The 24,403-nt window shown below is 37.6% G+C and overlaps 1 protein-coding gene across 1 annotated transcript; it reads left to right on the top strand.

Moving 5' to 3' along the window:
- The first annotated feature begins 916 nt into the window (after positions 1-916).
- aqp3a (aquaporin 3a) lies at positions 917-23,821 on the top strand. Its single transcript, XM_061906261.1, has 6 exons — positions 917-1,119; positions 18,433-18,559; positions 18,640-18,777; positions 21,262-21,377; positions 21,473-21,690; positions 21,782-23,821. Exons 1-6 carry the CDS (start codon positions 1,012-1,014, stop codon positions 21,981-21,983), a joined length of 909 nt encoding a protein of 302 aa, XP_061762245.1. The 5' UTR covers positions 917-1,011; the 3' UTR covers positions 21,984-23,821.
- Positions 23,822-24,403: the final 582 nt, after the last annotated feature.

Genomic DNA, 24,403 nt, shown 5'->3' with positions numbered 1-24,403 from the left:
GTTGGAATTGTTTAAATCGGATGCGAAATGTGGGATATGCAGTAAATTGTACAATGTCCATTCATTGTCAATGGGCAGAAAATTCCAGGTATTTGGGAAAAAGGAGAACATGTTTTGCATTTGATGTATCGGAAGAGTGGTGTGGGTGGATGGGTAAAAGGTCACAATTGAGTTTATAATGGAGCAACATTTTGAGAATATAGGGCATTGTAGAACTATGAATAAGTCCATTCATGAAAGGAAATTTCCTGAAAATTTGGGAAAAAGCGTGAATTTTTTAAAATATATTGATACAAGAACAATTGTCCTAAATGATATGAATGGGTGGGTGTGGGATTTTTTTCTACTGGTTGAAAGATGTTAAGGTACTAACAGTTTGAATTAAGAACGGGTATTTCGGAATTTCGGGAAAACTGGAAATTTGTACAAAAACAGAAATAATTGTTGTCTTAACTAAGGGGAATGGTAAAAAACGTTTAAAAAATGTGGACTGTGAAAAATTTTCAGGACGAGAAATCTGGGAATTCCTGGAATTTTTTGGGACTTGCTAAGTGGAGTGTGTGGATGCTAGCACGATTCGAATTGGGTGAGAAATGTGGGAGTTCTGCATGTTTGAAAAATTGTCCCATTCATTTTAAATGGGCAAAATATACCGGAAAACCAGGAATTCTGGGTAATCCGGGATATATTAAAAAAAAAAGTTGTTGGGGAGCTCACGATTCCCCGTCGAGGGCATCCACACAATGATGACTTCCTGCGCCTTTCAACCCTTGAGACAGTAAATGCGTGTCTCAGCTTATAAACCTGTCTATGAATCACACGCTGACGTGCGACGGGGACTGTAGGCGTGTTGCAGCTCGGTAGGTGGAGCCGCTCTTTTGGGTTGGCACCGGCCCAGCCCAAGTCTCTTGTCTTTAAAAGAGAAGTCTGGTGTTTCCTGCTTCACATCCGCTCTGCGAAAGCCGCCAACCAAGTGTGCCTTCTATATTTCCTTTCACCCGAGAAGACGACATGGGCAGACAGAAGATATATTTGGAAAAACTGTCCAAGACCTTCCAGATCCGCAACCTGCTTCTCCGCCAGGCCCTGGCGGAATGTCTGGGGACTCTCATTCTTGTGGTAAGTGCATATGTCAAAAGTCTCTCTCTCTCACTCTATATATATATATATATATATATATATACACTTATACTGTATGTATGTATATATTTTATTCACATACATACACACGTATATATATATATATATATATATATATATGTATGTTTATATATATATATATACATATATATTTAAATGTGTGTATGTGAATGTGTATATACATGCACACACACACACAGATATACATATATATATATATATATATATATATACTACCTTTCATCATCAGTCATGAATGTTTGTACCACTTGCTTCACCTGCTCTCAAAAGTAATTTTTGTACACTTTCCATTGTTTCTATTATGCTGCAGTCTAATCAGTAACCCTGCCGTCGCTCCTTGGATCAATTTTTTGTGACAATATTTGCAAAGCGATGAAAGCGGCCAATATGCCAAGTGCAAACTGAGAAGGAAGCAAAGTCATATTCTTTGTATGCAACTTTTGTCTAAATGTTAGCCAAGTTAGCGTTGGAGTCCAGAGTGAAGTGTATGTAATCCACACAGTACTTGATGTATAGGAGGGGCCTTAAATAAAACATCCTGTTCACACCTCAACGTTTGTGTGTGGGCACCTGTGGTTGTGTTATGTAAAAATGCACTTAAGATGCACATTTTACAGACAAAAAACTAAAGCAAAATAATGAAATTAACTATTTATGTGGATATATATTCAGAAGAACAGTCTGGGTTTACCGCTGCCTTGCTTCAGAGCCCCTTTTGGAGCAAACAGGCTCCCAACCACTCCAAAGTTCCTTCCGTTATTGAATGTTCTTACTTTTATTCGTTAAAAACTGTGGAAAGTTTTGAACCAGTCGCTCAGTCCCCTTGAACAAGGGTCTCAAACTTGCATTTTTTGGGCCACAGACCCATATTTTGTGGCCCTCTACTTAACTTCACAATTTAATGTACTGTAATTGTGGCGCGCACACCGTGTGTCAGTTTGATTTGTTATGGCAATCTTGACTCCAATTAGATGATAATTAGTAGGAGTGTAAATCTTTGGCCATCTAATGATTCAATCCAATTCCTGGGGTTATGGTTTCACTACAGAATTGATTCTTGATTCAAACCGATTCTCGCAATGTATTAATTGGTAATTATAATTACAATTACATTTTTTCAAAACAGGTCACAATTTACAGTATGGTCTAAAAAAGTATTATATATATATACACACACACACACACACACACACACATATATGTGTACATATATCCATTTATAATAATATCTCTGTGTGTTTATATATATGTGTATATATACATATATGTGTGTGTATATATACGTATATACATATTAGGCAACACAAAGAGAAACTGCCATTAAACAAATGTAAGTGTCTCTGAGCGTTTCCTGGTAAACTGAACAGTGTCAAAATGTACAATTTACAACTGCTGATAGAAATAGTTCACACATTTAGTCACGTGGTTAAAAAGAATATAAACAAGAATAAAATAGAACAGTTTTCAAAGAGGGAGATTAAGGAAAAACTAAACAAAACATGATTTTTGAACCTGTTAAGCTATTTTTAGTTGCTTAAAGGCAAAATGAATTGATTCTTAGTTTCTATATTCAGAGAGTTAACAGTTTTAGGAGAGCAGAAAATGCCACAAAATATGTTTTGGGGGAATCCCCTCCGTATAGGGCCACCAGGATCAGTAGGGGCCCCGTTTGGCGTGAAGAAGTGTATGTAAAATGTAAATGAATGAACGGTACATCACTTTATATGACATTTTACAGCAAACGTATTCCTAGCCCCTTTCTGATCTGTCATTGATAAGAATATAATAGCAAATTTCCGCAGGCGTTAATCTCACTGTTCCCCCGTTTTAATTAAGATACTTATTCTAAAGATTTGTTCCTATCAAATTCAATTAAGGTTAGCTTAAAATAGGATACAAATATTTCCACATAAATAAAGTGTGACATTTTTTGTAACAAATACAATTATTTTTAGGCTCCCAACTATAATAGTATTTGAGGTCGATGGTCACTATGCCACACTTTGTAAATATATAGAATAAGCTTTAATTCAGGGGTCCCAGACTCTATTTAGGTTTATAGGTGGACTTAGGGTGAGGCTGGGCCCCAAACACCTTTTAACTTTGTGACTGAATTTCTACATCAACCAACAGCTAAAGTGACCCTAAAATGTGAGAGTCATTCAAAAATGTTTAATTTTACATAACTGTTTAGCCCCCTGGGACAGGGGTTCTTAACCTTTTTGGCCTCAGACCCAGGGCCCATCTGTAGTGGACAAGTTGGGCCCTGGGTCGGAAGTCCCAGTCAAATATTACCACTTAATTGGTCATCTTACTCCTGATTTAAATCATATTCAATAACCCTACTTACAGTTTAACAAGCTAAACCTTGTCAAATGATATGAAACCATGTTTTAATCACAACGATTACTATCAAGGCTTAGGTCAGGCTGATTGCGAAAATATAAAAAGATAAAATAGGTTGCAAAAGAAAGGACTTATAAAAACTGACGTAAAAAATATTGACATATAATTATACAGTGCTAAAGTAAATACATTGTAATTAAATAATATTTATATATATATATATATATATATGTCTTGATTGGATTATCCAGAGAATAGTGCTCGATACCGTGGTAGAGCGCAATATGTAGGTGTGGGAAAAATCACGAGACTACTTCATCTCTACAGAACTGTTTCATGAGGGTTTCCCTCAATCTCAAAAATCTCCTGATGATTGAGGGAACCCCTCATGTAACAGTTCTGTAGAGATGTGATTTTTCCCACACACACATATATATATATATATATATATATATATATATATATATATATATATATATATATATATATATATATATATATATCCTGTATATACCACTACTGTTCAAAAGTTTGGGGTCACATTGAAATGTCCTTATTTTTGAAGAAAAAGCACTGTACTTTTCAATGAAGACAACTTTAAACTAGTCTTAACTTTAAAGAAATACACTTTATACATTGCTAATGTGGTAAATGACTATTCTAGCTGCAAGTGTCTGGTTTTTGGTGCAATATCTACATAGGTGTATAGATGCCCATTTCCAGCAACTATCACTCCAATGTTTTAATGGTACAATGTGTTTGCTCATTGGCTCAGAAGGCTAATTGATGATTAGAAAACCCTTGTGCAATCATGTTCACACATCTGAAAACAGTTTAGTTTGTTACAGAAGCTACAAAACTGACCTTCCTTTGAGCAGATTGAGTTTCTGGAGCATCACATTTGTGGGGTCAATTAAACGCTCAAAATGGCCAGAAAAAGAGAACTTTCATCTGAAACTCGACAGTATATTCTTGTTTTTAGAAATGAAGGCTATTCCCTGCGAGAAATTGTGAAGAAATTTAAGATTTCCTACAATGGTGTGTACTACTCCCTTCAGAGGACAGCACAAACAGGCTCTAACCAAAGTAGAAAAAGAATTGGGAGGCCACGTTGCACAACTGAGCAAGAAAATAACTACATTAGATTCTCTAGTTTGAGAAACCGGCGCCTCACAGGTCCCCAACTGGCATCTTCATTAAATAGTACCCGCAAAACACCAGTGTCAACATCTGCAGTGAAGAGGTGGCTGCAGGATTCTGGGCTTCAGGGTAGAGTGGCAAAGAAAAAGCCATGACTGAGACTGGCCAATAAAAGAAAAAGATTAAGATGGGCAAAAGAACACAGACATTGGACAGAGGAAGACTGGAAAAAAGTGTTGTGGACGGATGAATCCAAGTTTGAGGTGTTTCGATCGCAAAGGAGAACGTTTTTGAGACACAGAACAACTGAAAAGATGCTGGAAGAATGCCTGACGCCATCTGTTAAGCATGGTGGAGGTAATGTGATGGTCTGGGATTGCTTTGGTGCTGGTAAGGTGGGAGATTTGTACAGGGTAAAAGGGATTCTGAATAAGGAAGACTATCACTCCATTTTGCAATGCCATGCCATACCCAGTGGACAGCGCTTGATTAGAGCCAATTTTATCCTACAACAGGACAATGACCCAAAACACACCTCCAAATTGTGCAAGAACTATTTAGAGAACAAGCAGGCAGCTGGTATTCTATCGGTAATGGAGTGGCCAGCGCAGTCACCAGATCTGAACCCCATTGAGCTGTTGTGGGAGCAGCTTGACCGTATGGTACGCAAGAAGTGCCCATCCAACCAATCCAACTTGTGAGAGCTGCTTCTAGAAGCGTGGGGTGCAAGTTCTCCAGATTACCTCAGAAAATGAACAGCTAGAATGCCAAAGGTCTGCAATGCTGCAATTGCTGCAAATGGAGGATTCTTTGACGAAAGCAAAGTTTGATGTAAAAAAAATCTTATTTCAAATACAAATCATTATTTCTAACCTTGTCAATGTCTTGACTCTATTTTCTATTCATTTCACAACGTATGGTGGTGAATAAGTGTGACTTTTCATGGAAAACACAAAATCGTTTGGGTCACCCCAAACTTTTGAACGGTAGTGTATATGTATATATATATATATATATATATATATATATATATATATTTGTTAAATGAAAACTGTTAATATAATTAAAGTGCATATGTAAATACAGCTTCACCACTTTAGTCGTTATTTTTGCACTCTATAAACTTCTATGACTTAGCTGCAGACTTCTTCTGCTTATTTGATATTGTCATTACTGCCACAAGTGTATTACAACTGAGTATCTCCATGGTCCATATAGACTTCTGCTGAAAAACAGATCATTTTTGTTCGCCCATGCAGCTGGGATAGGCTCCAGCCCCCTTACAGGAAGTTGCTCTTTGTGTTGCCCAATGGGTGTGTGTTGTGCTGGAAGTTTTGTGTTTGCACTGTTGGTGTATTTAGTGTTGTTTTTAGCGGGATTCAATATATATTAACTCAAAGACTGGGGGCCAGACTTGTGTCTTTTTTTTACTAAATGTATTCCACTTTTCATTTTGACTGAAAAATACATATACTGCAAGCAATGTCATATATTTTAAAATAAAATGAAAATAAGTACTTAAATATTGGTTTGACCCATGTTTTTAAAGCGAGACATCCATCAAATTGTGCACTGTAAAATGAATTTTACTGAAAAAATAGATTTTTGTTTTGTTTTGTCTGTTCTGTTTTTATTTATTTTTTAACAATTTTTGAAAATTATGAATCGATTGAGAACTGAAATGACTAAGGATCACATTTTAAATGTGAATTAATTTTTCGTTGTTGATCCCTACTAATTACAATAATAGTGAAAACGCAAAAGTAATACACTGAAATAACTATAGATTTTTACATTAAAATTTGTGGTACTGTTTTTCAAATTTAAATTTCATATACTGTAAAATATTTGTACATTTTACGGTGAAATTCTCCCATTTAAGCTGTAATTTTTTTTTTACTGTTAAATTTACCATTTTTTTTTTGTTTTTTACAGTGTATGTAAAAAAATATACGTAATTGATAAGCAATTGGGTAGTAATATCATGAAGCAATTTAAAGTATGTCTATTTATTACTGAATGTTCCAAGCGGCCCTTTGAGGGCAGCCATAACTGTGACATGGCCCTCGATAAAAAACAAGTTTGACACCCCCGCATTAAACCATGAAGTTGAGTTGAGGGGACACCAAATTAGGGCCCATATAAGACCCCTGCCTTAATTGATCCTGCTCCTTGTAAACTATGTCCTAACAGACTGCCGTCTCAAAGTCTAACGAGCACATGAAACACACGTGTGGTCATAATTAGCATTGACTAAAAGAAAAGACACCCAAAGGTGTGGCACCGGAGTGAGACGGTGACACATAGCACAACGAGGCGGAACAAAAGTGTACATGTCCTGATTTGATGAGAGAGAAGTTTCACCTCACATTCTCTCCCTGCCATGCCACAACGGTAGTTCACGCAGGCAAACAATGGACCAGACCAGGGGCTGTGTGCACCAACGATTTGACACAGGTGTGTTCAACATAAAATGACGTCCGACTTTCTGCATCGTCTCGCTGGTTTTCAACCTGAATCAAATCCGTCTGCTCCCAAAACGCACAATGCAGACAGTTTGGGGTTTTATTCAGAACTTTCAGTTCTTAGAAAACAATTGCCAGATGTTTGTTTTTGTGGCGTTTTATAGGCTTGGCCCTCCCACGGAGCTGAAGGCTGTCTTGTCGCCACATAACTTGCTGAATCAGCAAGCCGATTGTGCTCTTGTCCGATGTTTGGACAAACTCTCTAAATAATCTCACATTTGTGCAAATTCTTTGTATAGAAAGTGCATCTAAAGGTGTGTTATTGGGGCGGTATTAAGTCCTGTTGCCACAAGTCTGCATATTTTATGTTAATCTCCGCTTGTCGAAGAAAATGTTTTAAGGCATCTTCACAAATAATATGCAGTCTTCAAACATCAGTGGAGTAACGGTCTGTGACATAACCGATCATCTGGCTGTATTCACAGTGTATAATGATGAGACCAGTACAGACCTCAATTCCCAGCAAAAATATACTTACAAACGAGTTAGAACAGAAGACTCTTTCAATCTATTAAATCAGGACCTAACAATCCAAAACTGGGATTGCGTGTACAACAAAAAAGATGTGGATAGTGCCTTTGAATCATTTATAGATATATTTAATTCAATATATAACCAAAAATGTCCAATAAAAAAAATTAGAAACAACAACAAAACTTTAAAGTGCCCATGGTTAACCAAGGGTTTACAAAACGCTTGTAAAAAGAAAAACACATTATATAGACAATTCATCAAATTAAGTAGTGTAAAACCTGGCTCAAAAAATTAATATACAAAGAAACTGATTGAAGACTCTGAACATAGATATAAAACATATAAAAATAAATTGACTGATATAATAAGGACTAGTAAGAAATTATATTATACCAATCTATTACATAGGAATAAGAACAACACTAAGGAGGTGTGGGGAATACTTAACACTATAATTAAAGGCAAATCAAAAAATAACTTGTATCCTAGCTATTTCACTGATAACAACCAAGATAATTATAATATGAATAATGTTGTGGAGAGTTTTAACAGTTTCTTTGTAAATGTCGGATCAGAATTGGCAGCCAAAATCCCTGATTATAGCAGCAATGAAATGGAGTCACTGATTGAAATGAATCCAATGAGTATGTTTCTGTTGGGAGTAACTGAAGAGGAAATAATAGATGTTGTTAATAATTGCAAAAATAAAACATCTACTGATTGTTTTGACATAGATATGACACTTGTGAAAAAAACCATACATTCCATCACCAAACCACTAACTTATATATTTAACCTGTCCTTCCAAACAGGACAATTTCCTAATAAAATGAAAATGGCAAAGGTAATACCAATATATAAAAATGGGAACAAACACATCTTCACAAACTACCGACCTGTCTCTTTGCTACCGCAGTTTTCCAAAATCTTAGAGAAATTATATAACACTAGATTACAGAAATTTATGGATAAACATAAGATAATTAAAGAAAGTCAATACGGTTTTAGGACAGCAAGGTCAACATCTATGGCAATAATTGATGCAGGAGAAGAGATAACCAATAGCTTAGATAGTAAGAAATATGCAGCTGGAATTTACATGGATCTGAGTAAAGCATTTGACACCATTAATCATCAAATATTACTGAAAAAATTATACAGATATGGAATAAGGGGAGTAGCTTTGACTTGGATAAGGAGCTATTTAACACAAAGACAGCAGTTTGTGAAGATGGGCGAGTTTACATCTGGGCATTTGGACATTGCTTGTGGGGTTCCAAAGGGATCCGTTCTTGGTCCCAAGTTATTTAACTTATATATTAATGACATATTTAAAGTATCAAATGTATTAAAATTAGTCATATTCGCAGACGACACTAATATTTTCTATTCTAACGATAATTATACAAATTTTGTATCCACCCTAAATAATGAACTTGCAAAATTAAAAACATGGTTAGATATAAACAAATTATCCCTTAATTTAAAGAAAACAAAAGTTATGTTATTCGGCTATTCCAATCCAGGACCAGCAATAAATATAGATAGCGTGATTCTAGAAACGGTGTCAGAAATTAAATTCTTAGGAGTCACTATTGATAATAAATTAAGCTGGAAACCACACATAAGACATATACAAAACAAAATCTCCAAAACCATCTCTATTATCAATAAATCCAAATTCTTCTTAAATTACACAGCTTTGCATTTATTGTATTGTTCAATGGTCTTGCCATATCTAAATTACTGCATAGAAATCTGGGGCAACAACTACAAAACTTCACTACATCCCCTGGTTACACTCCAAAAACGTGCAATAAGAATTCTACACAAGGTGGGATATTGTGACCACACAAATATTTTATTTTTACAATCTAAATTATTAAAACTGCCTGATGTAGTTGATTTTAATACAGCTCAATTATTATTTAAAGCAAACAAAAAGGTTCTACCTGCCAATATTCAAAAACATTTCAAACACAAGAGAAGGAGTTCATAATCTAAGGGGGTGTAGTATATTTACTATTCCAACAATAAGAACTACCAGGAAAAGTTTGTGTGTGTCTGTGCGTGGAGCGAAACTTTGGAACGGATTGGATGTGGGGCTCAAGCAATGTTCAAATGTCCATCAGTTCAAAACAAGATACAAAAAAATGGTATGGGCAATGTATATGAATGTGAACATGGATGCCTAAGTGTTAAACTCCATCACTGGCTAATAATGATTATTGTTATTATTATTATTTTTGTTGTTATTATCATCATCATCATCATCTTCATTATTTTATATGTATTATTGTCATCATTTATTGTCATTGCTATTGCTATTGTTCATATTGTTATTATTATTGTTATCATTATCGATATTATTATTGTTTATTCATTAATGATATTATCATTATTATTATTACTTCTATGACATCACCCAACTAGTTAAACTATATGAATTAGTATCAATGAGAGGAATACATTGAATTGTGTGTGTGTGTGTGTGTGTGTGTGTGTGTGTGTGTGTGTGTGTGTGTGTGTGTGTACACAAACAATCCTATATGCCATCCATCCATCCATTTTCTACCGCTTATTCCCTTTTGGGGTCGCGGGGGGCGCTGGCGCCTATCTCAGCTACAATCGGGCGGAAGGCGGGGTACACCCTGGACAAGTCGCCACCTCATCGCAGGGCCAACACAGATAGACAGACAACATTCAACCTCACATTCACACACTAGGGCCAATTTAGTGTTGAGTAATACTAATTTTCTGCAAATGTAAAAACAAATATGAATTCTGACTAAAGAATTGGTGCCGATGGAAACTAAAAAAAGGGATTTGGGTACACTATCTGGGGTACAGGGCAGGCGAGTGGGGGATCTTATGTTCGTGGATAGCTCCTCTGGCAGGGGGCTCCCCTCGTCTCTTTTAATGCACAGCATAGGACACATAATAAGTACATTATCTGGGGTACAGGGCAGGCGAGTGGGGGATCTTATGTTCGTGGATAACTCCTCTGGCAGGGGGCTCCCCTCATCTCTTTTAATGCACAGCATAGGACACATAGCAAGAGTGGTCCTCAGGTCCTGTTGATCAGGGGCAGTAGCTCCACAGCCACAGATCCACTATTAACCACTAATATCACAGTCAAAATGAAAGCTTGTTCCCATAGGCACCATAAACTGTTAATAATGTTTAGACAAAAGTGTATATTATATATACTATTATATATATTGTATTTATATAGGTGTGTGTGTGTGTGTGTGAGTGTGTGTGATGGATATGTGTGTATTTTGGGTATATGCATGTGTGTATGTATGTGATTGTGTGTGTATGTGTATATATGTATATATATGTATGTATATATATATATATATATATATATATATATATGAATATATATATATGTGTATATGTATATATGTATATGTATATATAAATTGTATATATGTGTGTGTGTATATGTGTGTGTACATATGTAAGTGTGTGTGAATTTAAATGTATTATATATAGACAATATATAGCAGCAACCACTGAATTGAATTATATTATATATATTATTGTATTATATATTATATATATATATATTGTATATGTATAGGGGTGGGACCTAATAAGTTTACTTCTTCCCACTCCCTTTTGAGCCAATCTTGACATCTACAAAAGATTAGGCACATGTAATGTTTTCAATGTAGGTGTAAAAATAATGTATATATATATTTATTTTGTATTTTATGTCATTCTTTTGTTTTGTTTGCATGGCTCAAAATAAACCCATTCATTCATTCATTCATTCAAGGCGAGAAGGTGTGGAGCGATGAGTTGCGAGTTGTCCAGGGTGTACCCCGCCTTTCGCCCGATTGTAGCTGCGATAGACGCCAGCGCCCCCCGCGACACCAAAAGGGAATAAGCGGTAAAAAATGGATGGATGGATGGTGTGGAGCACACATTTCTTTCAGTGCGTGCTTTAAAGTACGTAACCAGACCTGCAATCTTTACAGTAACGATCTGCCAAAGCAGTACTTGCGGATTATCCACCCTAAAATACACAAACAATCTTTTATAAAGACAATATTTACCTACATCAGGAGTGTCAAATTTGTTTTCATTGAGGTCCACACCCCTCTTATGTCTGCCCTCAGAGGGCCCTGTCACGCCAAATTTCTTCCCTATACAAAAACCTTCCCCCCCATTTACTTCCGGGGTCATGATTAATACAAATGTTTTGTTAACGCTATATTATAAAAATATAACACTATATTATAAAAATATAACGCTATATTATAAAAATATAACGCTATATTATAAAAATATAACGCTATATTATAAAAATACAGACGTTTTGTTAACGCTATATTATAAAACAATTTTAAAAAATGAAAAAAAAAAAATTACTAACACAAGCTATGGGATGACGTAAGAGGAAACGTGAGGAAACGTGACCCCGGAAGTAAATGTGTCATCCCATAGCTTGTGTTTGTAAATTGTTTTTTGAATTTTATTTTTTATAATATAGCGTTAACAAAATGTCTGTATTTTTATTATATAGCGTTATATTTTTAAAATATAGCGTTTACAAAATGTCTGTATTAATCATGACCCCGGAAGTAAATGGGGGGGAAGGTTTTTGTAGGTGGGAAGAAATTTGGCGTGACAGCCCCTTGTAACAGTGACTAATACATGAATATTTGTTTACATAATATTTGTCTTGTGATTTTAATACACCCTTTCCATTGCATTTGACTATAATATCTTTTTTAGGGTACACTAAAAAAAAGCTGCAGATTTTACGGCAAAAAACAAACAAACTGGCAGCTCAGTTGCCAGAATTTTACCGTAAAATTTAGGGTGGCTCTTACAGCATATTGTTGCAAATGTAACAACTACCACAGTTATTTTCATGGTAAAATCTACGTTTTATTTTAGGGTGTGTAAATTGAAAAAAACTTTAATGTAAAGTTTATTGCCATTTATACAAAGTACAATATGATGGATAACTTGCTTTGAGATCATCAATCAAGCAGATATTTATGTGTTTTTTTATTTAAGCAACTTTTTTTGGAATATATAATATGAGTTGCATTATTAGAAAATACATTTTTATATTTGTTGCATTATTAGATAATATAGATAGATAGATAGTAATTTATTGATTCCTTCAGGAAAATTAAAAATATTAAATGTTTTATAATATTTGTTGCACAACTAAATAATATTAAAGATTTTTTTTCTGTTAAAATGGAAATCATTAATGCATTTAATAAGAAACGATAAAGTACTTATTTGACACATTATTTCTGGGCGTTAGATTAGATTAGATTAGATTAGATAGTACTTTATTTATTCCGTCAGGAGAGTTCCTTCAGGAAAATTAAAATTTTCAGCACACTCCCATTCAAGATCAGACAAACATTACAGGGAGACAGAACAGGATCGCTGACGGGTCTGCCGGCTTCCAGCGCCCCTTCCAAAAAAGATGAGATACAGCTAAACAGGGGGGGGGGGGGCAGAAAAAAATAGAAGATTAAATAAAATTTTAAAAAAATCGGTCTTAGTCTGGGCCCTGGAGAGGGGGTGCAGACTGAGGCCAACGGAAAAAAATGACCCATTGCCATAGTACACATCCCTCTTACATGTGTGTAAGAGGGAAACATCAAAGAACACAGAGGACATTAAAGACATTAAAGCAGCAGATACAACCAGACCTTTCTACATACAGCTATGAATAAAAAGTAAAAGAAACATATCCACTGTGGTGGCCTCTGCGGTGTTCCACGCCATCGTCCGCTGGGGTGGAGGGAGCACGGCCAGAGACAGGAGCAGACCCAACAAAGCAACCAAGAGAGCCGACTCCACTCTCGGCCGCCAACCAACTCTCGGCCAGTGTCCAGTCCGCATGGATGAGCGACGATACGTCCAAGGTGACTGAGGTGTCCGACACCTGCTCACCCAGCCAAGACACCGCGAAGCCTCTCCGTCCCAGCGTTCAGTGTTAGCTCCACAGCCCTGTCCCCTCATCCGCACCTCCTCCAGTCCCTCCAAACCGGCTCCGGTGTGGCAGACACCCAGCAGCTGGTCTCCATAGCCAAAAGGCTCCCGGGAGGCAGATACAGAGGTCCACAAAAAAGCACCACAGAGGTCACGAAAGTGCCACCCCTTGTCACACAGTCCCAAAGGGCCCCCGGACCAAAAGGCAAAAAAAGTATAATAACACATGAAAACAAGAGGGAAACCCAAAAGGATGACACAAGAGCACAGAGCTCCAGCCAACAGCAGCCACTACAGCAGCGCCATCTTGGAAAAAAATAAAATAAAAAAATAAAAAAATAAATAAATTAAAGCTGCAAGCAGCGTTGGTCGGGTCCGCCGTTGGCCGCCGCCGCCGTGTCCCGAGTCCCGATCTTAGTCAGACCTACATAGAAGTTTTTATTTCATCACTCTACGACATTCCTAACAGAAGTTACAAGCAGTTTTGTCTGGAAAAAGGTGACGGCTTTTTACAAAACTTTTATTTTGAAGGGGTAATTGCCAACTTCCTGTTGATTTTAACTGAAAGATGCCACCTATCAAAATGTAGGTCTAAGTGAGACCTACATTGAGGTTTTTGTTTCATGTCTGTCCGACATTCCTACCAGAAGTTACAAGCAGTTTTATCTGTTTCCTCTTCCTAGGAGCAGTTTTTTCTGTGTTTTATTCAAAAATTGCAATAGAGCGCAATTTTGAGTTTTAAGGTTTGGTTTTTTCACTAGATCATAATTTCTGCCAGTCCTGATGTGTGTGCCAAGTTTGGTGAGTTTTGAACAATTTTGTGGGGGTCAAATTACAGCTCAAAGAGGCAAAAATAGCGTTTTTTTTCAAAAATGTTGCTTTGAATGAGTTTTTGCAAAATTTTTGTTGATTTTGGGTATAGACGTTTTTTATTGGAAATGTAGGTCTTAGTCAGACCTACACAGAGGTTTTTGTTTCATGTCTCTACGACATTCCTAACGGAAGTTACAAGCAGTCTGTTTTTTGTCTCTTCCTAGGGGGCGTTAGCGCGCAATTTTAATTTTTGGGGTTTGGTTGCTTAATAAGTTGGTCTGCCGCTCCATACCGATGTGTGTGTCAATTTTGGTGAGTTTTGAAGCATGTTAAGGGGGTCAAATTAGGGTGCGAAGGTGCGAGCGCGCCTTGGGCTGCTGCCCCCAAGCCCCACTGTCGGAGATGCCTCGGTGACACTATTTAATGCATTGTGAAAGTAATGCAGTTGTTGTATTGAAGTGAAAATATCAAGCTTCCTGTTGATTTTTGCCAAAGCATGTCAATTATTCAAATGTAGGTCTAAGTCAGGCCTACATAGTGGTTTTTGTTTCATGTCTCTACGACATTCCTACCGGAAGTTAAAAGCAGTTTTGTCTTTGTTTTCTTCCTAGGAGCAGTTTGTCTGTGTTGTATTCCTAGGGGGCGCTAGAGCACAATTTTGAGTTTTGGGCTTTGGTTTTTTTAATAGCTCGCAATTGTTGCCAGTCCTGATGTGTGTGCCAAGTTTGGTGAGTTTTGAAGCATTTTAAGGGGGTCAAATTACAGCTCAAAGAGGCAAAAATTACATTTTTTATGAAACTTTGCGCAAGGCGTCTTTGAAGGCGCGTAAAATCAAAACCTTAAAACTTATCAAAACTTTGATCCATACTTTTATTCAGAAGGGTCCAAACTCTCTCCTGAGCGAGTTTGAAGCCGAAACGACAAACGCGCTCAGAGGAGATAACTTTTGAAGAAAGGTGACGTTTTTTCACAAAACTTTTATTTTGAAGGGGTAATTGCCAACTTCCTGTTGATTTTTTCTGCTAGCTGTCAATTATTAAAATGTAGGTCTAAGTAAGACCTACATAGAAGTTTTTGTTTCATGTCTTTCCGACATTCCTACCGGAAGTTACAAGCAGTTTTGTCTGTGTTTTCTTCCTAGAAGCAGTTTTTTCTATGTTTCATTCCAAAAATTTTGTAGAGCGCAATTTTGAGTTTTAGAATTATTTTTTTTCATTAGATCACAATTTCTGCCAGTCCTGATGTGTCTGCCAAGTTTGGTGAGTTTTGAAGCATTTTAAGGGGGGCAAATTACAGCTCAAAGAGGCAAAAATTGCATTTTTTGTGAAAATTTGGCTTTGAATGGGTTTTTGAAAATTTTTTGTTGATTTTGGCCCCAGAAGATACAATTATGGAATTTAGGTCTAAGTCATCCCTACATAGAGGTTTTTGTTTCATGTCTCTACGACATTCCTAACGGAAGTTACAAGCAGTCTGTTTTTTTTTTTTCCTAGGGGGCGCTAGAGCGCATTTTTGATTTTTGGGGTTTGGTTGCCTAATATGTTGGGAAGGCATGAAAGACCGACGTGTGTGTCAAATTTGGTGAGTTTTGAAATATGTTAAGAGGGTGAAATTGGGGCGCGACGGTGCGGAAGAAAGAAAGAAAGAAAGAATAATAAAACGCAGCAGATTCAATAGGGTCCTTGCATGGCAAAGGACATGGATGTCCTTTGCCATTGCAGGGCGGACCCTAAAAAATAAATTATGTTGCATGCCAGATCTTGCCTTGAGTTTTACACTTCTCTTACATTATGACATTTAAACCAAGAGGCTGAATTGGATTTAGAGTTTTTCCAAAAGAAATATAGTAAATTTGTATTTTCTGTGCAGGTAATGTTTCAGTGAACATACTTATATGCAGGGCCCCCACCCTGTCTAAATTGGGGCCCTAAGCAGAATTATTTCACAATTTTTTATCCATCTGAACCAATTTTTATACATTTCATTCCCCAAAAAATGTTTTGGGACCTTAACTATTCATGGGAAACCAATTGTTCAATAATATATTTTTTTTTTACTGCAAAATAACAAATTTAACGTAATTGAGCTTTCCTTTTTAAAATGTTAATTTTGACTGGTGATCAAACCCAGTGAGACTGCCTTACAAAACCAGCATTGCTGCTGCTACAAGGAAATGTACTGTGCCATTATGTTCTTACCAGTGACGGAGCAGGAATGTGCTATCAATATATGGATGAAGCAACCATGCACTCCTTGACGCAAAACGGGGCCCCCACAGTTGGCAGGGCCCTAACACACAAGTGTAAAAAGGATGTACAGTAGCACTCACTTTAACCTTTGATTAAAGAGCAACACACAAAATATGGTCATTTGAGTTAAAAACCTAACATCTATTTTGTCATCTTAGCTATATTTTATATTGTCATGAGCATTCACGGCAGAGATATGTGCGGCACTTTCCTGCATCGCAGGAAGTTCACTTTGCGGTTTGTTAGTCATCATCCCTTTTTTCCTCGATGCCATCACTGGTGGCAACACCAACGTATATAAATTTTTAAAATAATGAAAATCAACACCCCAAAATTTTTTGGGGCTTTCCAAACTTTGAGTGAGAGATGATAGGTTATTATATATATATATATATATATATATATATATATATATATATATATATATATATATATATATATATATATATATATATATGTATATATATATATATATATATATATATACATCCATTGCTTTCCTCCTCTCTAAGGTTCTCATAGTCATCATTGTCACCGACGTCCCACTGGGTGTGAGTTTTCCTTGCCCTTATGTGGGCCTACCGAGGATGTCGTGGTGGTTTGTGCAGCCCTTTGAGACACTAGTGATTTAGGGCTATATAAGTAAACATTGATTGATTGATTGATATATAGTGTATATATGTATATATACACATAAAGTATATATATATATATATATATATATATATATATATATATATATATATAATATATATATATATATACTTACACACATACAGTATTTATAAACATACATATACGGTATATACACACACACACACACACACACACACACACACACACACACATATATATATCCATCCATCCATTTTCTACCGCTTATTCCCTTTCGGGGTCGCGGGGGGCGCTGGCGCCTATCTCAGCTACAATCGGGCGGAAGGCAGGGTACACCCTGGACAAGTCGCCACCTCATCGCAGGGCCAACACAGATAGACAGACAACATTCACACTCACATTCACACACTAGGGCCAATTTAGTGTTGCCAATCAACCTATCCCCAGGTGCATGTCTTTGGAAGTGGGAGGAAGCCGGAGTACCCGGAGGGAACCCACGCATTCACGGGGAGAACATGCAAACTCCACACAGAAAGATCCCGAGCCTGGATTTGAACCCAGGACTGCAGGAACTTCGTATTGTGAGGCAGACGCACTAACCCCTCTGCCACCGTGAAGCCACATATATATATATATATATATATATATAGGGCTTCACGGTGGAAGAGGGGTTAGTGCGTCTGCCTCACAATACGAAGGTTCTGAGTAGTCTGGGGTTCAATCTCGGGCTCGGCATCTTTCTGTGTGGAGTTTGCATGTTCTTCCCATGAATGTGTGGGTTCCCATAGCAATGGCCTTAAAACGTATTTAAAAAAAAATTAAGTTATTTTTTTTAAATCGATTTTTCAAAATTAATACTTGTTAATACTTGATTTAGAATCGGATTAAAAAATAATTGTGCTTTGGATGTGAGTCTATTTTTTGAGCAGCCTTAATTATTAGCGACAAAACAAAAAAAACGTGTTAAATCTGCCTGCCCCAAATGATCCCTTTCCCCCTCTTTGGAAGTCAACTGAACCCAAGTCGTGAGTCCAAAGTTTTGAAACAATAAGTCATAACCATGTACATGTACAATCGTTCAAGTTCCGCACCATCTGACCTGAGAAGTTACATTCCGTACATTTGTCTTCCAGATGTTCGGCTGCGGCGCCGTGGCCCAGTTGGTGTTGAGCGGTGGTTCTCATGGTTTGTTCCTGACCGTCAACTTTGCCTTTGGCTTTGCTGCCACTCTGGGCATCCTCGTCTGTGGCCAAATATCAGGTATCTTTCCAGGCTAACATTTCCTATTCCATGAAGCTGATGCAACGTTACTAACGGTCTACATGGACTTGCTGTCACAGGAGGACATTTGAACCCCGCAGTGACCTTTGCCTTGTGCCTGCTGGGCAGAGAACGATGGAGAAAGTTTCCCATGTACTTCCTCTTTCAGACAATCGGCGGGTTCCTCGGAGCGGCCGTCATTTTTGCTATGTACTATGGTAAGTCCTAACATTTGGGTTCAACTGTAAGCCGTTTTTTGAATCAATGTCAGTGAATGTTTATATGTGTCAGTGTTATGGCCACACGCATTCTTTTTGCACGTTCTTGGCATTCTCTTGAAGAGCGTCAAAGTTCATGGTTTTCACTTCACAGGTGTGCTTGAAGCTCATCGAGAGAATGCCAAAAGTGTGCAAAGCAGTAATCAGAGCAAAGGGTGGCTATTTTGAAGAAACTAGAATTCAGTTATTTCACCATTTTTTGTTAAGTGCATAACTTCACAAGTGTTCATTCATAGTTTTGATGCCTTCAGTGACAATCTACAATGTAAATAGTCATGAAAATAAAGAAAACCTAATGAATGAGAAGGTGTGTCCAAAGTTTTGGACTGTACTATACATGTTCCTGAATTTTGTTTAACATTTTATACATTCAGCGTACCATTTAAAACCAGTGCAGATATTTAATTTAAAATTATATTTGTACTTTAAAAATATACTGTGAAGCAGGGGTCTTCAACGATTTCCGGGCCAAGCATTCCCAAAATGATAGAGAGATGGTGTAGTAACTTAGTTTATCCGCTTAATTGGTTCTGTGACGGAGCGCTTAACTCAAAACACGTGTATCTCGAATTAACCTCTCCCATTGAAATTCATTGAAATCAATTTAACTGGTGTTTGCCTTCAGCACTAAAATCAGCACCATTTTAACATGTATCATGTCTTTTAAAAAATAAAAAAATATCTTTCATATCAGAAATATTTTATGAAAACAATACATTAGAATGCACTACCAACAACTACAATAGATTTATACATTAATGTCATATTGCTAATATTCAGCATTGGATCTTATACAATACATCCTTTTAGTTGCTTCCCATTCAAATGTCAGCAGCTTAGTCATATTGTCATAGATAAATGCCCTTGGTGGGTAATATCAACTCGTTCTGCTTCATTATGGTGCAGGCTAGCAGTGCTTGAACTGTTTGCTACACGCTCGCTCATGTTTTTTTTTTCATCATATCTTTCTTTATTCCAAATGAATATCCATTTCTGCTTCTCAGCACTCTCATTATAGCAGTATAGCTCGGTTGGTAGAGCGGCCGTGCCAGCAACTTGAGAATTCCAAGTTCGATCCCCGCTTACGCTATCCTAGTCACTGCCGTTGTGTCTTTGGGCAAGACACTTTACCCACCTGCTCCCAGTGCCACCCACACTGGTTTAAATGTAACTTAGATATTGGGTTTCACTATGTAAAAGGCGCTTTGAGTCACTGGAGAAAAGTGCTATATAAACATAATTCACTTCACTTCCTTCACACTCTCAACAGTTGGAAAAACACAATTGTTTAAATGCTCTTAACCAGAACTTTTGCTCACAATATAAAGCATAACAATTAGCCAAAAGACAGCTCATATCCCCAAAAAAGCTGGGTCACTCGTATCTTAAGGTATCATCACTGTATTGTTACTCAATTTATTACTGTAAATTCCGGGCTATAAAACTCACCAGTATTCACGCCTCACCCACCAAATTTGAGAAGAAAAACATATTTTTACATATCTCAGCCGCACCGGACTATAAGTTGTGTATATTTATAATAGTACAAAATATTTTGTCAATGTTTATTAACATACTTTAATTGTTTCCAAACAGTGTTTGTCAGACGGCAGTAAAATGGCTGATCAAACAAAACAGAAGTCATCGTCATGGAACCGCTAGATGCGCTAGTTAGGTCTCCAATCAGTTAAACAAATTCAATAAGTCCACAATGACGTCTTGGTGAATTTATGAAACTGAAAAAATACAAAAAGAATGCCATTGTAAGTTGATATTAATACAGATACATGTAAACGTGTAAGCATATTCACTAATACTAACGGTGCTAGCTTGATTACATTATGATAGCATGTACAAATATGCATGAAAACACTCCCTTAGACATCACATATGGGCTTAGTAAGTAAGAATAGTTGTAGGTATACTGTAAAACCTACAGACGTTGCTTGGAGTGATTGATGAAGAATCCTTTTTGAGCAGAAACACTAAAGACTGTTTAACTTCTGGTTGAAGGCATTAAGACAGGAAGGACATTTTCAACCCGCGACACCTGCATTGAGCGAACGTGTCCAAAAGACGGCACCATAGCGCAAACAATAACACAGCTTTTCAGTGTCTGTTGATAAATCCATCCATCCATAAATATTTATTGAATACAAAACATTGTCGTCAACAAAGAAACACCTGTAAATTAGCTGCACCATTTTATAAGCCGCAAGGAAAAGAATTGCGGCTTGGAGTCCGAAAATTATGGTACTTGATTTTTACATGTTACAGTTTTAATTTGACTTCACTTTTTGCAGTCTGCCAAGGGCGAGTGGTCCATGTCTTGTATATTAAATTAACGTCTGATTCAAGACCGTGTTAAATGTGTAAAATGAACCTCATTGGCAACAAAACTGTTATTCTCTTGAACCCATTCAGACGCCCTGTGGGACTTTCCTGGAGCATTTAATGTGACTGGACCAAATGCGACAGCTGGTATATTTGCTACCTATCCTGGAAAACATCTCACTCTTGTCAACGGATTCTTTGATCAGGCAAGATTTTAAACAACTGCATATTCATTACACACACAAAAATGCTTTGGTAATGAAACTCACAAATTTCATCCGTCCCTGGATCTGTACTGTAGATTATTGGCACGGCGGCACTGATCGTTTGCATTCTGGCCATCGTTGATCCTTACAACAACCCCATCCCCCAAGGATTGGAGGCCTTCACTGTGGGTTTTGTGGTCCTGGTCATCGGCCTGTCTATGGGATTCAACTCTGGATATGCCGTCAATCCCGCCAGAGACCTCGGACCTCGCCTTTTTACCGCAGTAGCCGGGTGGGGCACGGAAGTTTTCACGTAAGCGCCCATTTTTACACTTAATTATAGTAATTTGGTGAGCTTCTTGACAAAAAGGGCTCATGATCTAATCTTAACGGTCACTTTTCAGCGTCAGAAACGGCTGGTTCCTGGTGCCTGTTTTCGCCCCCTTCCTCGGTACGATCATCGGAGTCATCATCTACCAAATGATGGTCGGTTTCCACGAGGAGGGTGAAGTACGTGACCGAAGGAACGCGCAGGAGGAGAGTGTTCGACTCACTAACGTCAGCACCAACGACAAGTCGAAAGAGGCCGCCAAGCAAGTGCACTGAGCACCGATTTTGATCCACTTTCCAGCACAGTTCATCTCAATCCTCTTTTCTAAGCTCCTGTCAGAATGCTGTGATCATCAAAATGAAGCTATTTTGTCGTTATTTGTATTATGTGTGGAGGGGAGCTTTGAAAAATCATGTTCAAACAGTATTTGATGCCTTGTACCAGTGTAGTTTTAGGGATTTCAATCCACATGAGCACTTAGACATGATGCCAGTCCACGCAATTTCAAAGAATTTGAACCATTTAAGTCATTTTTGAAAATATTCCTTTTTTTTACTGTGGGAAAACAGTTCAATCACATAAGCCTTTTTTACATGCGCAAAATGTCTCCGATCGCAAATTCCGTTGAATGGAATTCCAAATCCACTGTTTACATGTCAAACCCTGTGTGGCTCACTCCCTGATTTTTCTATTCCGCCCGAGACTTCAACCTGGGTTGTCCAACTCGATAACCAGCACTGCTCTTGAAGCTGTCAGGGAATTAAGTTTTCCCAACATACACATGGCCTAGCAACACCGGCTAGCCTCCGTTACACTCTTCCCCCTAAACTTTAATCTCATCCGGGTCACGGCAACACTGCTTTTAATTTGCCACCCTGGACACAAACCTGGGTCTTCCGCATCAGAAGCGAGCCAGCACTGCTCTTGAAGTTGTCAGGGAAGGAAGTTTTCCCAATGTTCACATGTCCTAGAAACACCGGCTAGGCTCCGTTGCACTCATCCCCTGAACCCTCACTCTCATCTGGGTCACGGCCCCACTGTACTCAGCGTTATTCAGTCCCTGATTTTTCAACCCTGGGTCATTCGCATCAGAAGCGAACCCGATAGCCAGCACTGCTCTTGAAGTTGGCGGTATATGTGTTTTTACCAACATACACATGGCCCCCTAAACCTCACTCATCCGGGTCACAGCACCACTGTAACCCGCATTATTCAGTCCCTGCTTTTTCTGTTCCGCCCAGGACTGGAACCTGGGCCGTCTGCCTGAAAAGCTTTGAGCTAAAAGCCAGCACTGCTCTGGAAGTTGTCAGGTTTTACCAACGTACACATGGTCTCCGTTTTGTCACAATCCCCCGAAACCTTACTCTTATTTGGGTCACGGCACCACTGTAACCCGTGTGGTTCGGTCCCTGATTTTTCTGTGCCGGCCTGGACCCAAACCTAGGTCGAAAACAGTTGAGGCGAGTGAGCTACCTACTGAGCTGAAAGATTTGGCTACCGACTGGCCTCCATTGGAATAGCACCAAGCGTTTATGTAGACTATAAACCGTCTGGGCCATTTTTCGTGGAAATAATAGAGAAAGATGTTACTTTCACCAATGTTGTAAAAAAAAAAAAGTTGTATTTGTGCCCAACACATTTAATTTTACGCCTCTGTTTATGTCCGGGAATTTTTCAAAAATATTATTTTTATGAATTTGTTTCTACATTTGTACAAATCAGTGTTTCTATCAAGGCGTTCAACAACTGTTGACATTTCTAAAAAGAAAGTTGTAAGAAGTGCATGTTTGCTGCTCGGCTTGGCTCTTTTCGAGGCCGGTGAAGGTGATTCACCCCAACCACGAAGCCAGGATCTAAATGGGTGTGTACATTGGACCTTATTGGATTCAAATCTTTGATTGGATTATTTGTGTCAAGTAAACATGGCTATGGTTAATAATATTGTCACAAATGATCTTTTGACCCCCCAAACAAGTACATAGTCATGAATTGAACCGTTAAAAATGCACCTTTTATGGCTCATGTTATGGTGCAAGACTATATGACATTTATTTTGTATGTCGGGTGAGGGGTTGTTCTTTTGTACTGACACAATAAAGTGTTTTCATCAATTCATGACTGTCAAGGTCAGCTTTCTCTTACCAATTCTACTGATTTATCATTAAAAATGTAATTTGTGAATCTTTGGGCACCAACCGAGTCGATCAGATTCTGATTCCTGCGGTGACAAGTCGATTCAGAATCGATTATCGCAATGTGTTGGTATAACAGTTAAAATGAAACTTTTTAAAACCAGGCTATTCTGGTTGGATAGACATGGTCTAAAAACGTTTTTTTATAAAAATGTATTCTCATTAGAAAAAGGACTACATGCATGTATATTTTTTTTATCGTTTTTTGAAAATTCTGAATCAATGTGGAATTGGCATGGGTAAGCATGTATTATTCGGTATAACAATTGATTCCCATAAAAAAAATAAATAGGTAAATAAAATGATTATTAATTTTTGGAATCGATTTTCTAAAATTATGAACCGATTTTGAATTGGGCTGAATCAGGAGTAATTATTACATTTTTTTACCCCTCTTAAAAATGCTTTACTTTGCATTTAATTGTAAAAACAAATGAAGCCCTCCTGTTATCCAGTCAGCCACGGTGCCTGTAATGTAAATTAATTGAGCATTAATGTTAAAA

The sequence above is a fragment of the Nerophis ophidion genome, linkage group LG07, assembly GCF_033978795.1.
Source record: "Nerophis ophidion isolate RoL-2023_Sa linkage group LG07, RoL_Noph_v1.0, whole genome shotgun sequence".
NCBI classification, from domain to species: Eukaryota; Metazoa; Chordata; class Actinopteri; order Syngnathiformes; family Syngnathidae; genus Nerophis; species Nerophis ophidion.
Note: the sequence above shows the minus strand (reverse complement) of the source record. Positions and strands in the feature narration are given on the sequence as shown.

What these genes read in the sequence shown, in the direction of transcription:
- aqp3a (XM_061906261.1), top strand. Translation starts at nt 1,012, where the DNA reads ATGGGCAGACAGAAGATATATTTGGAAAAACTGTCCAAGACCTTCCAG. An exon ending in TGGGGACTCTCATTCTTGTG is followed by an intron (nt 1,120 to 18,432) that starts GTAAGTGCATAT and finishes TTTGTCTTCCAG; the next exon opens with ATGTTCGGCTGCGGCGCCGT. An exon ending in TGGGGCACGGAAGTTTTCAC is followed by an intron (nt 21,691 to 21,781) that starts GTAAGCGCCCAT and finishes GTCACTTTTCAG; the next exon opens with CGTCAGAAACGGCTGGTTCC.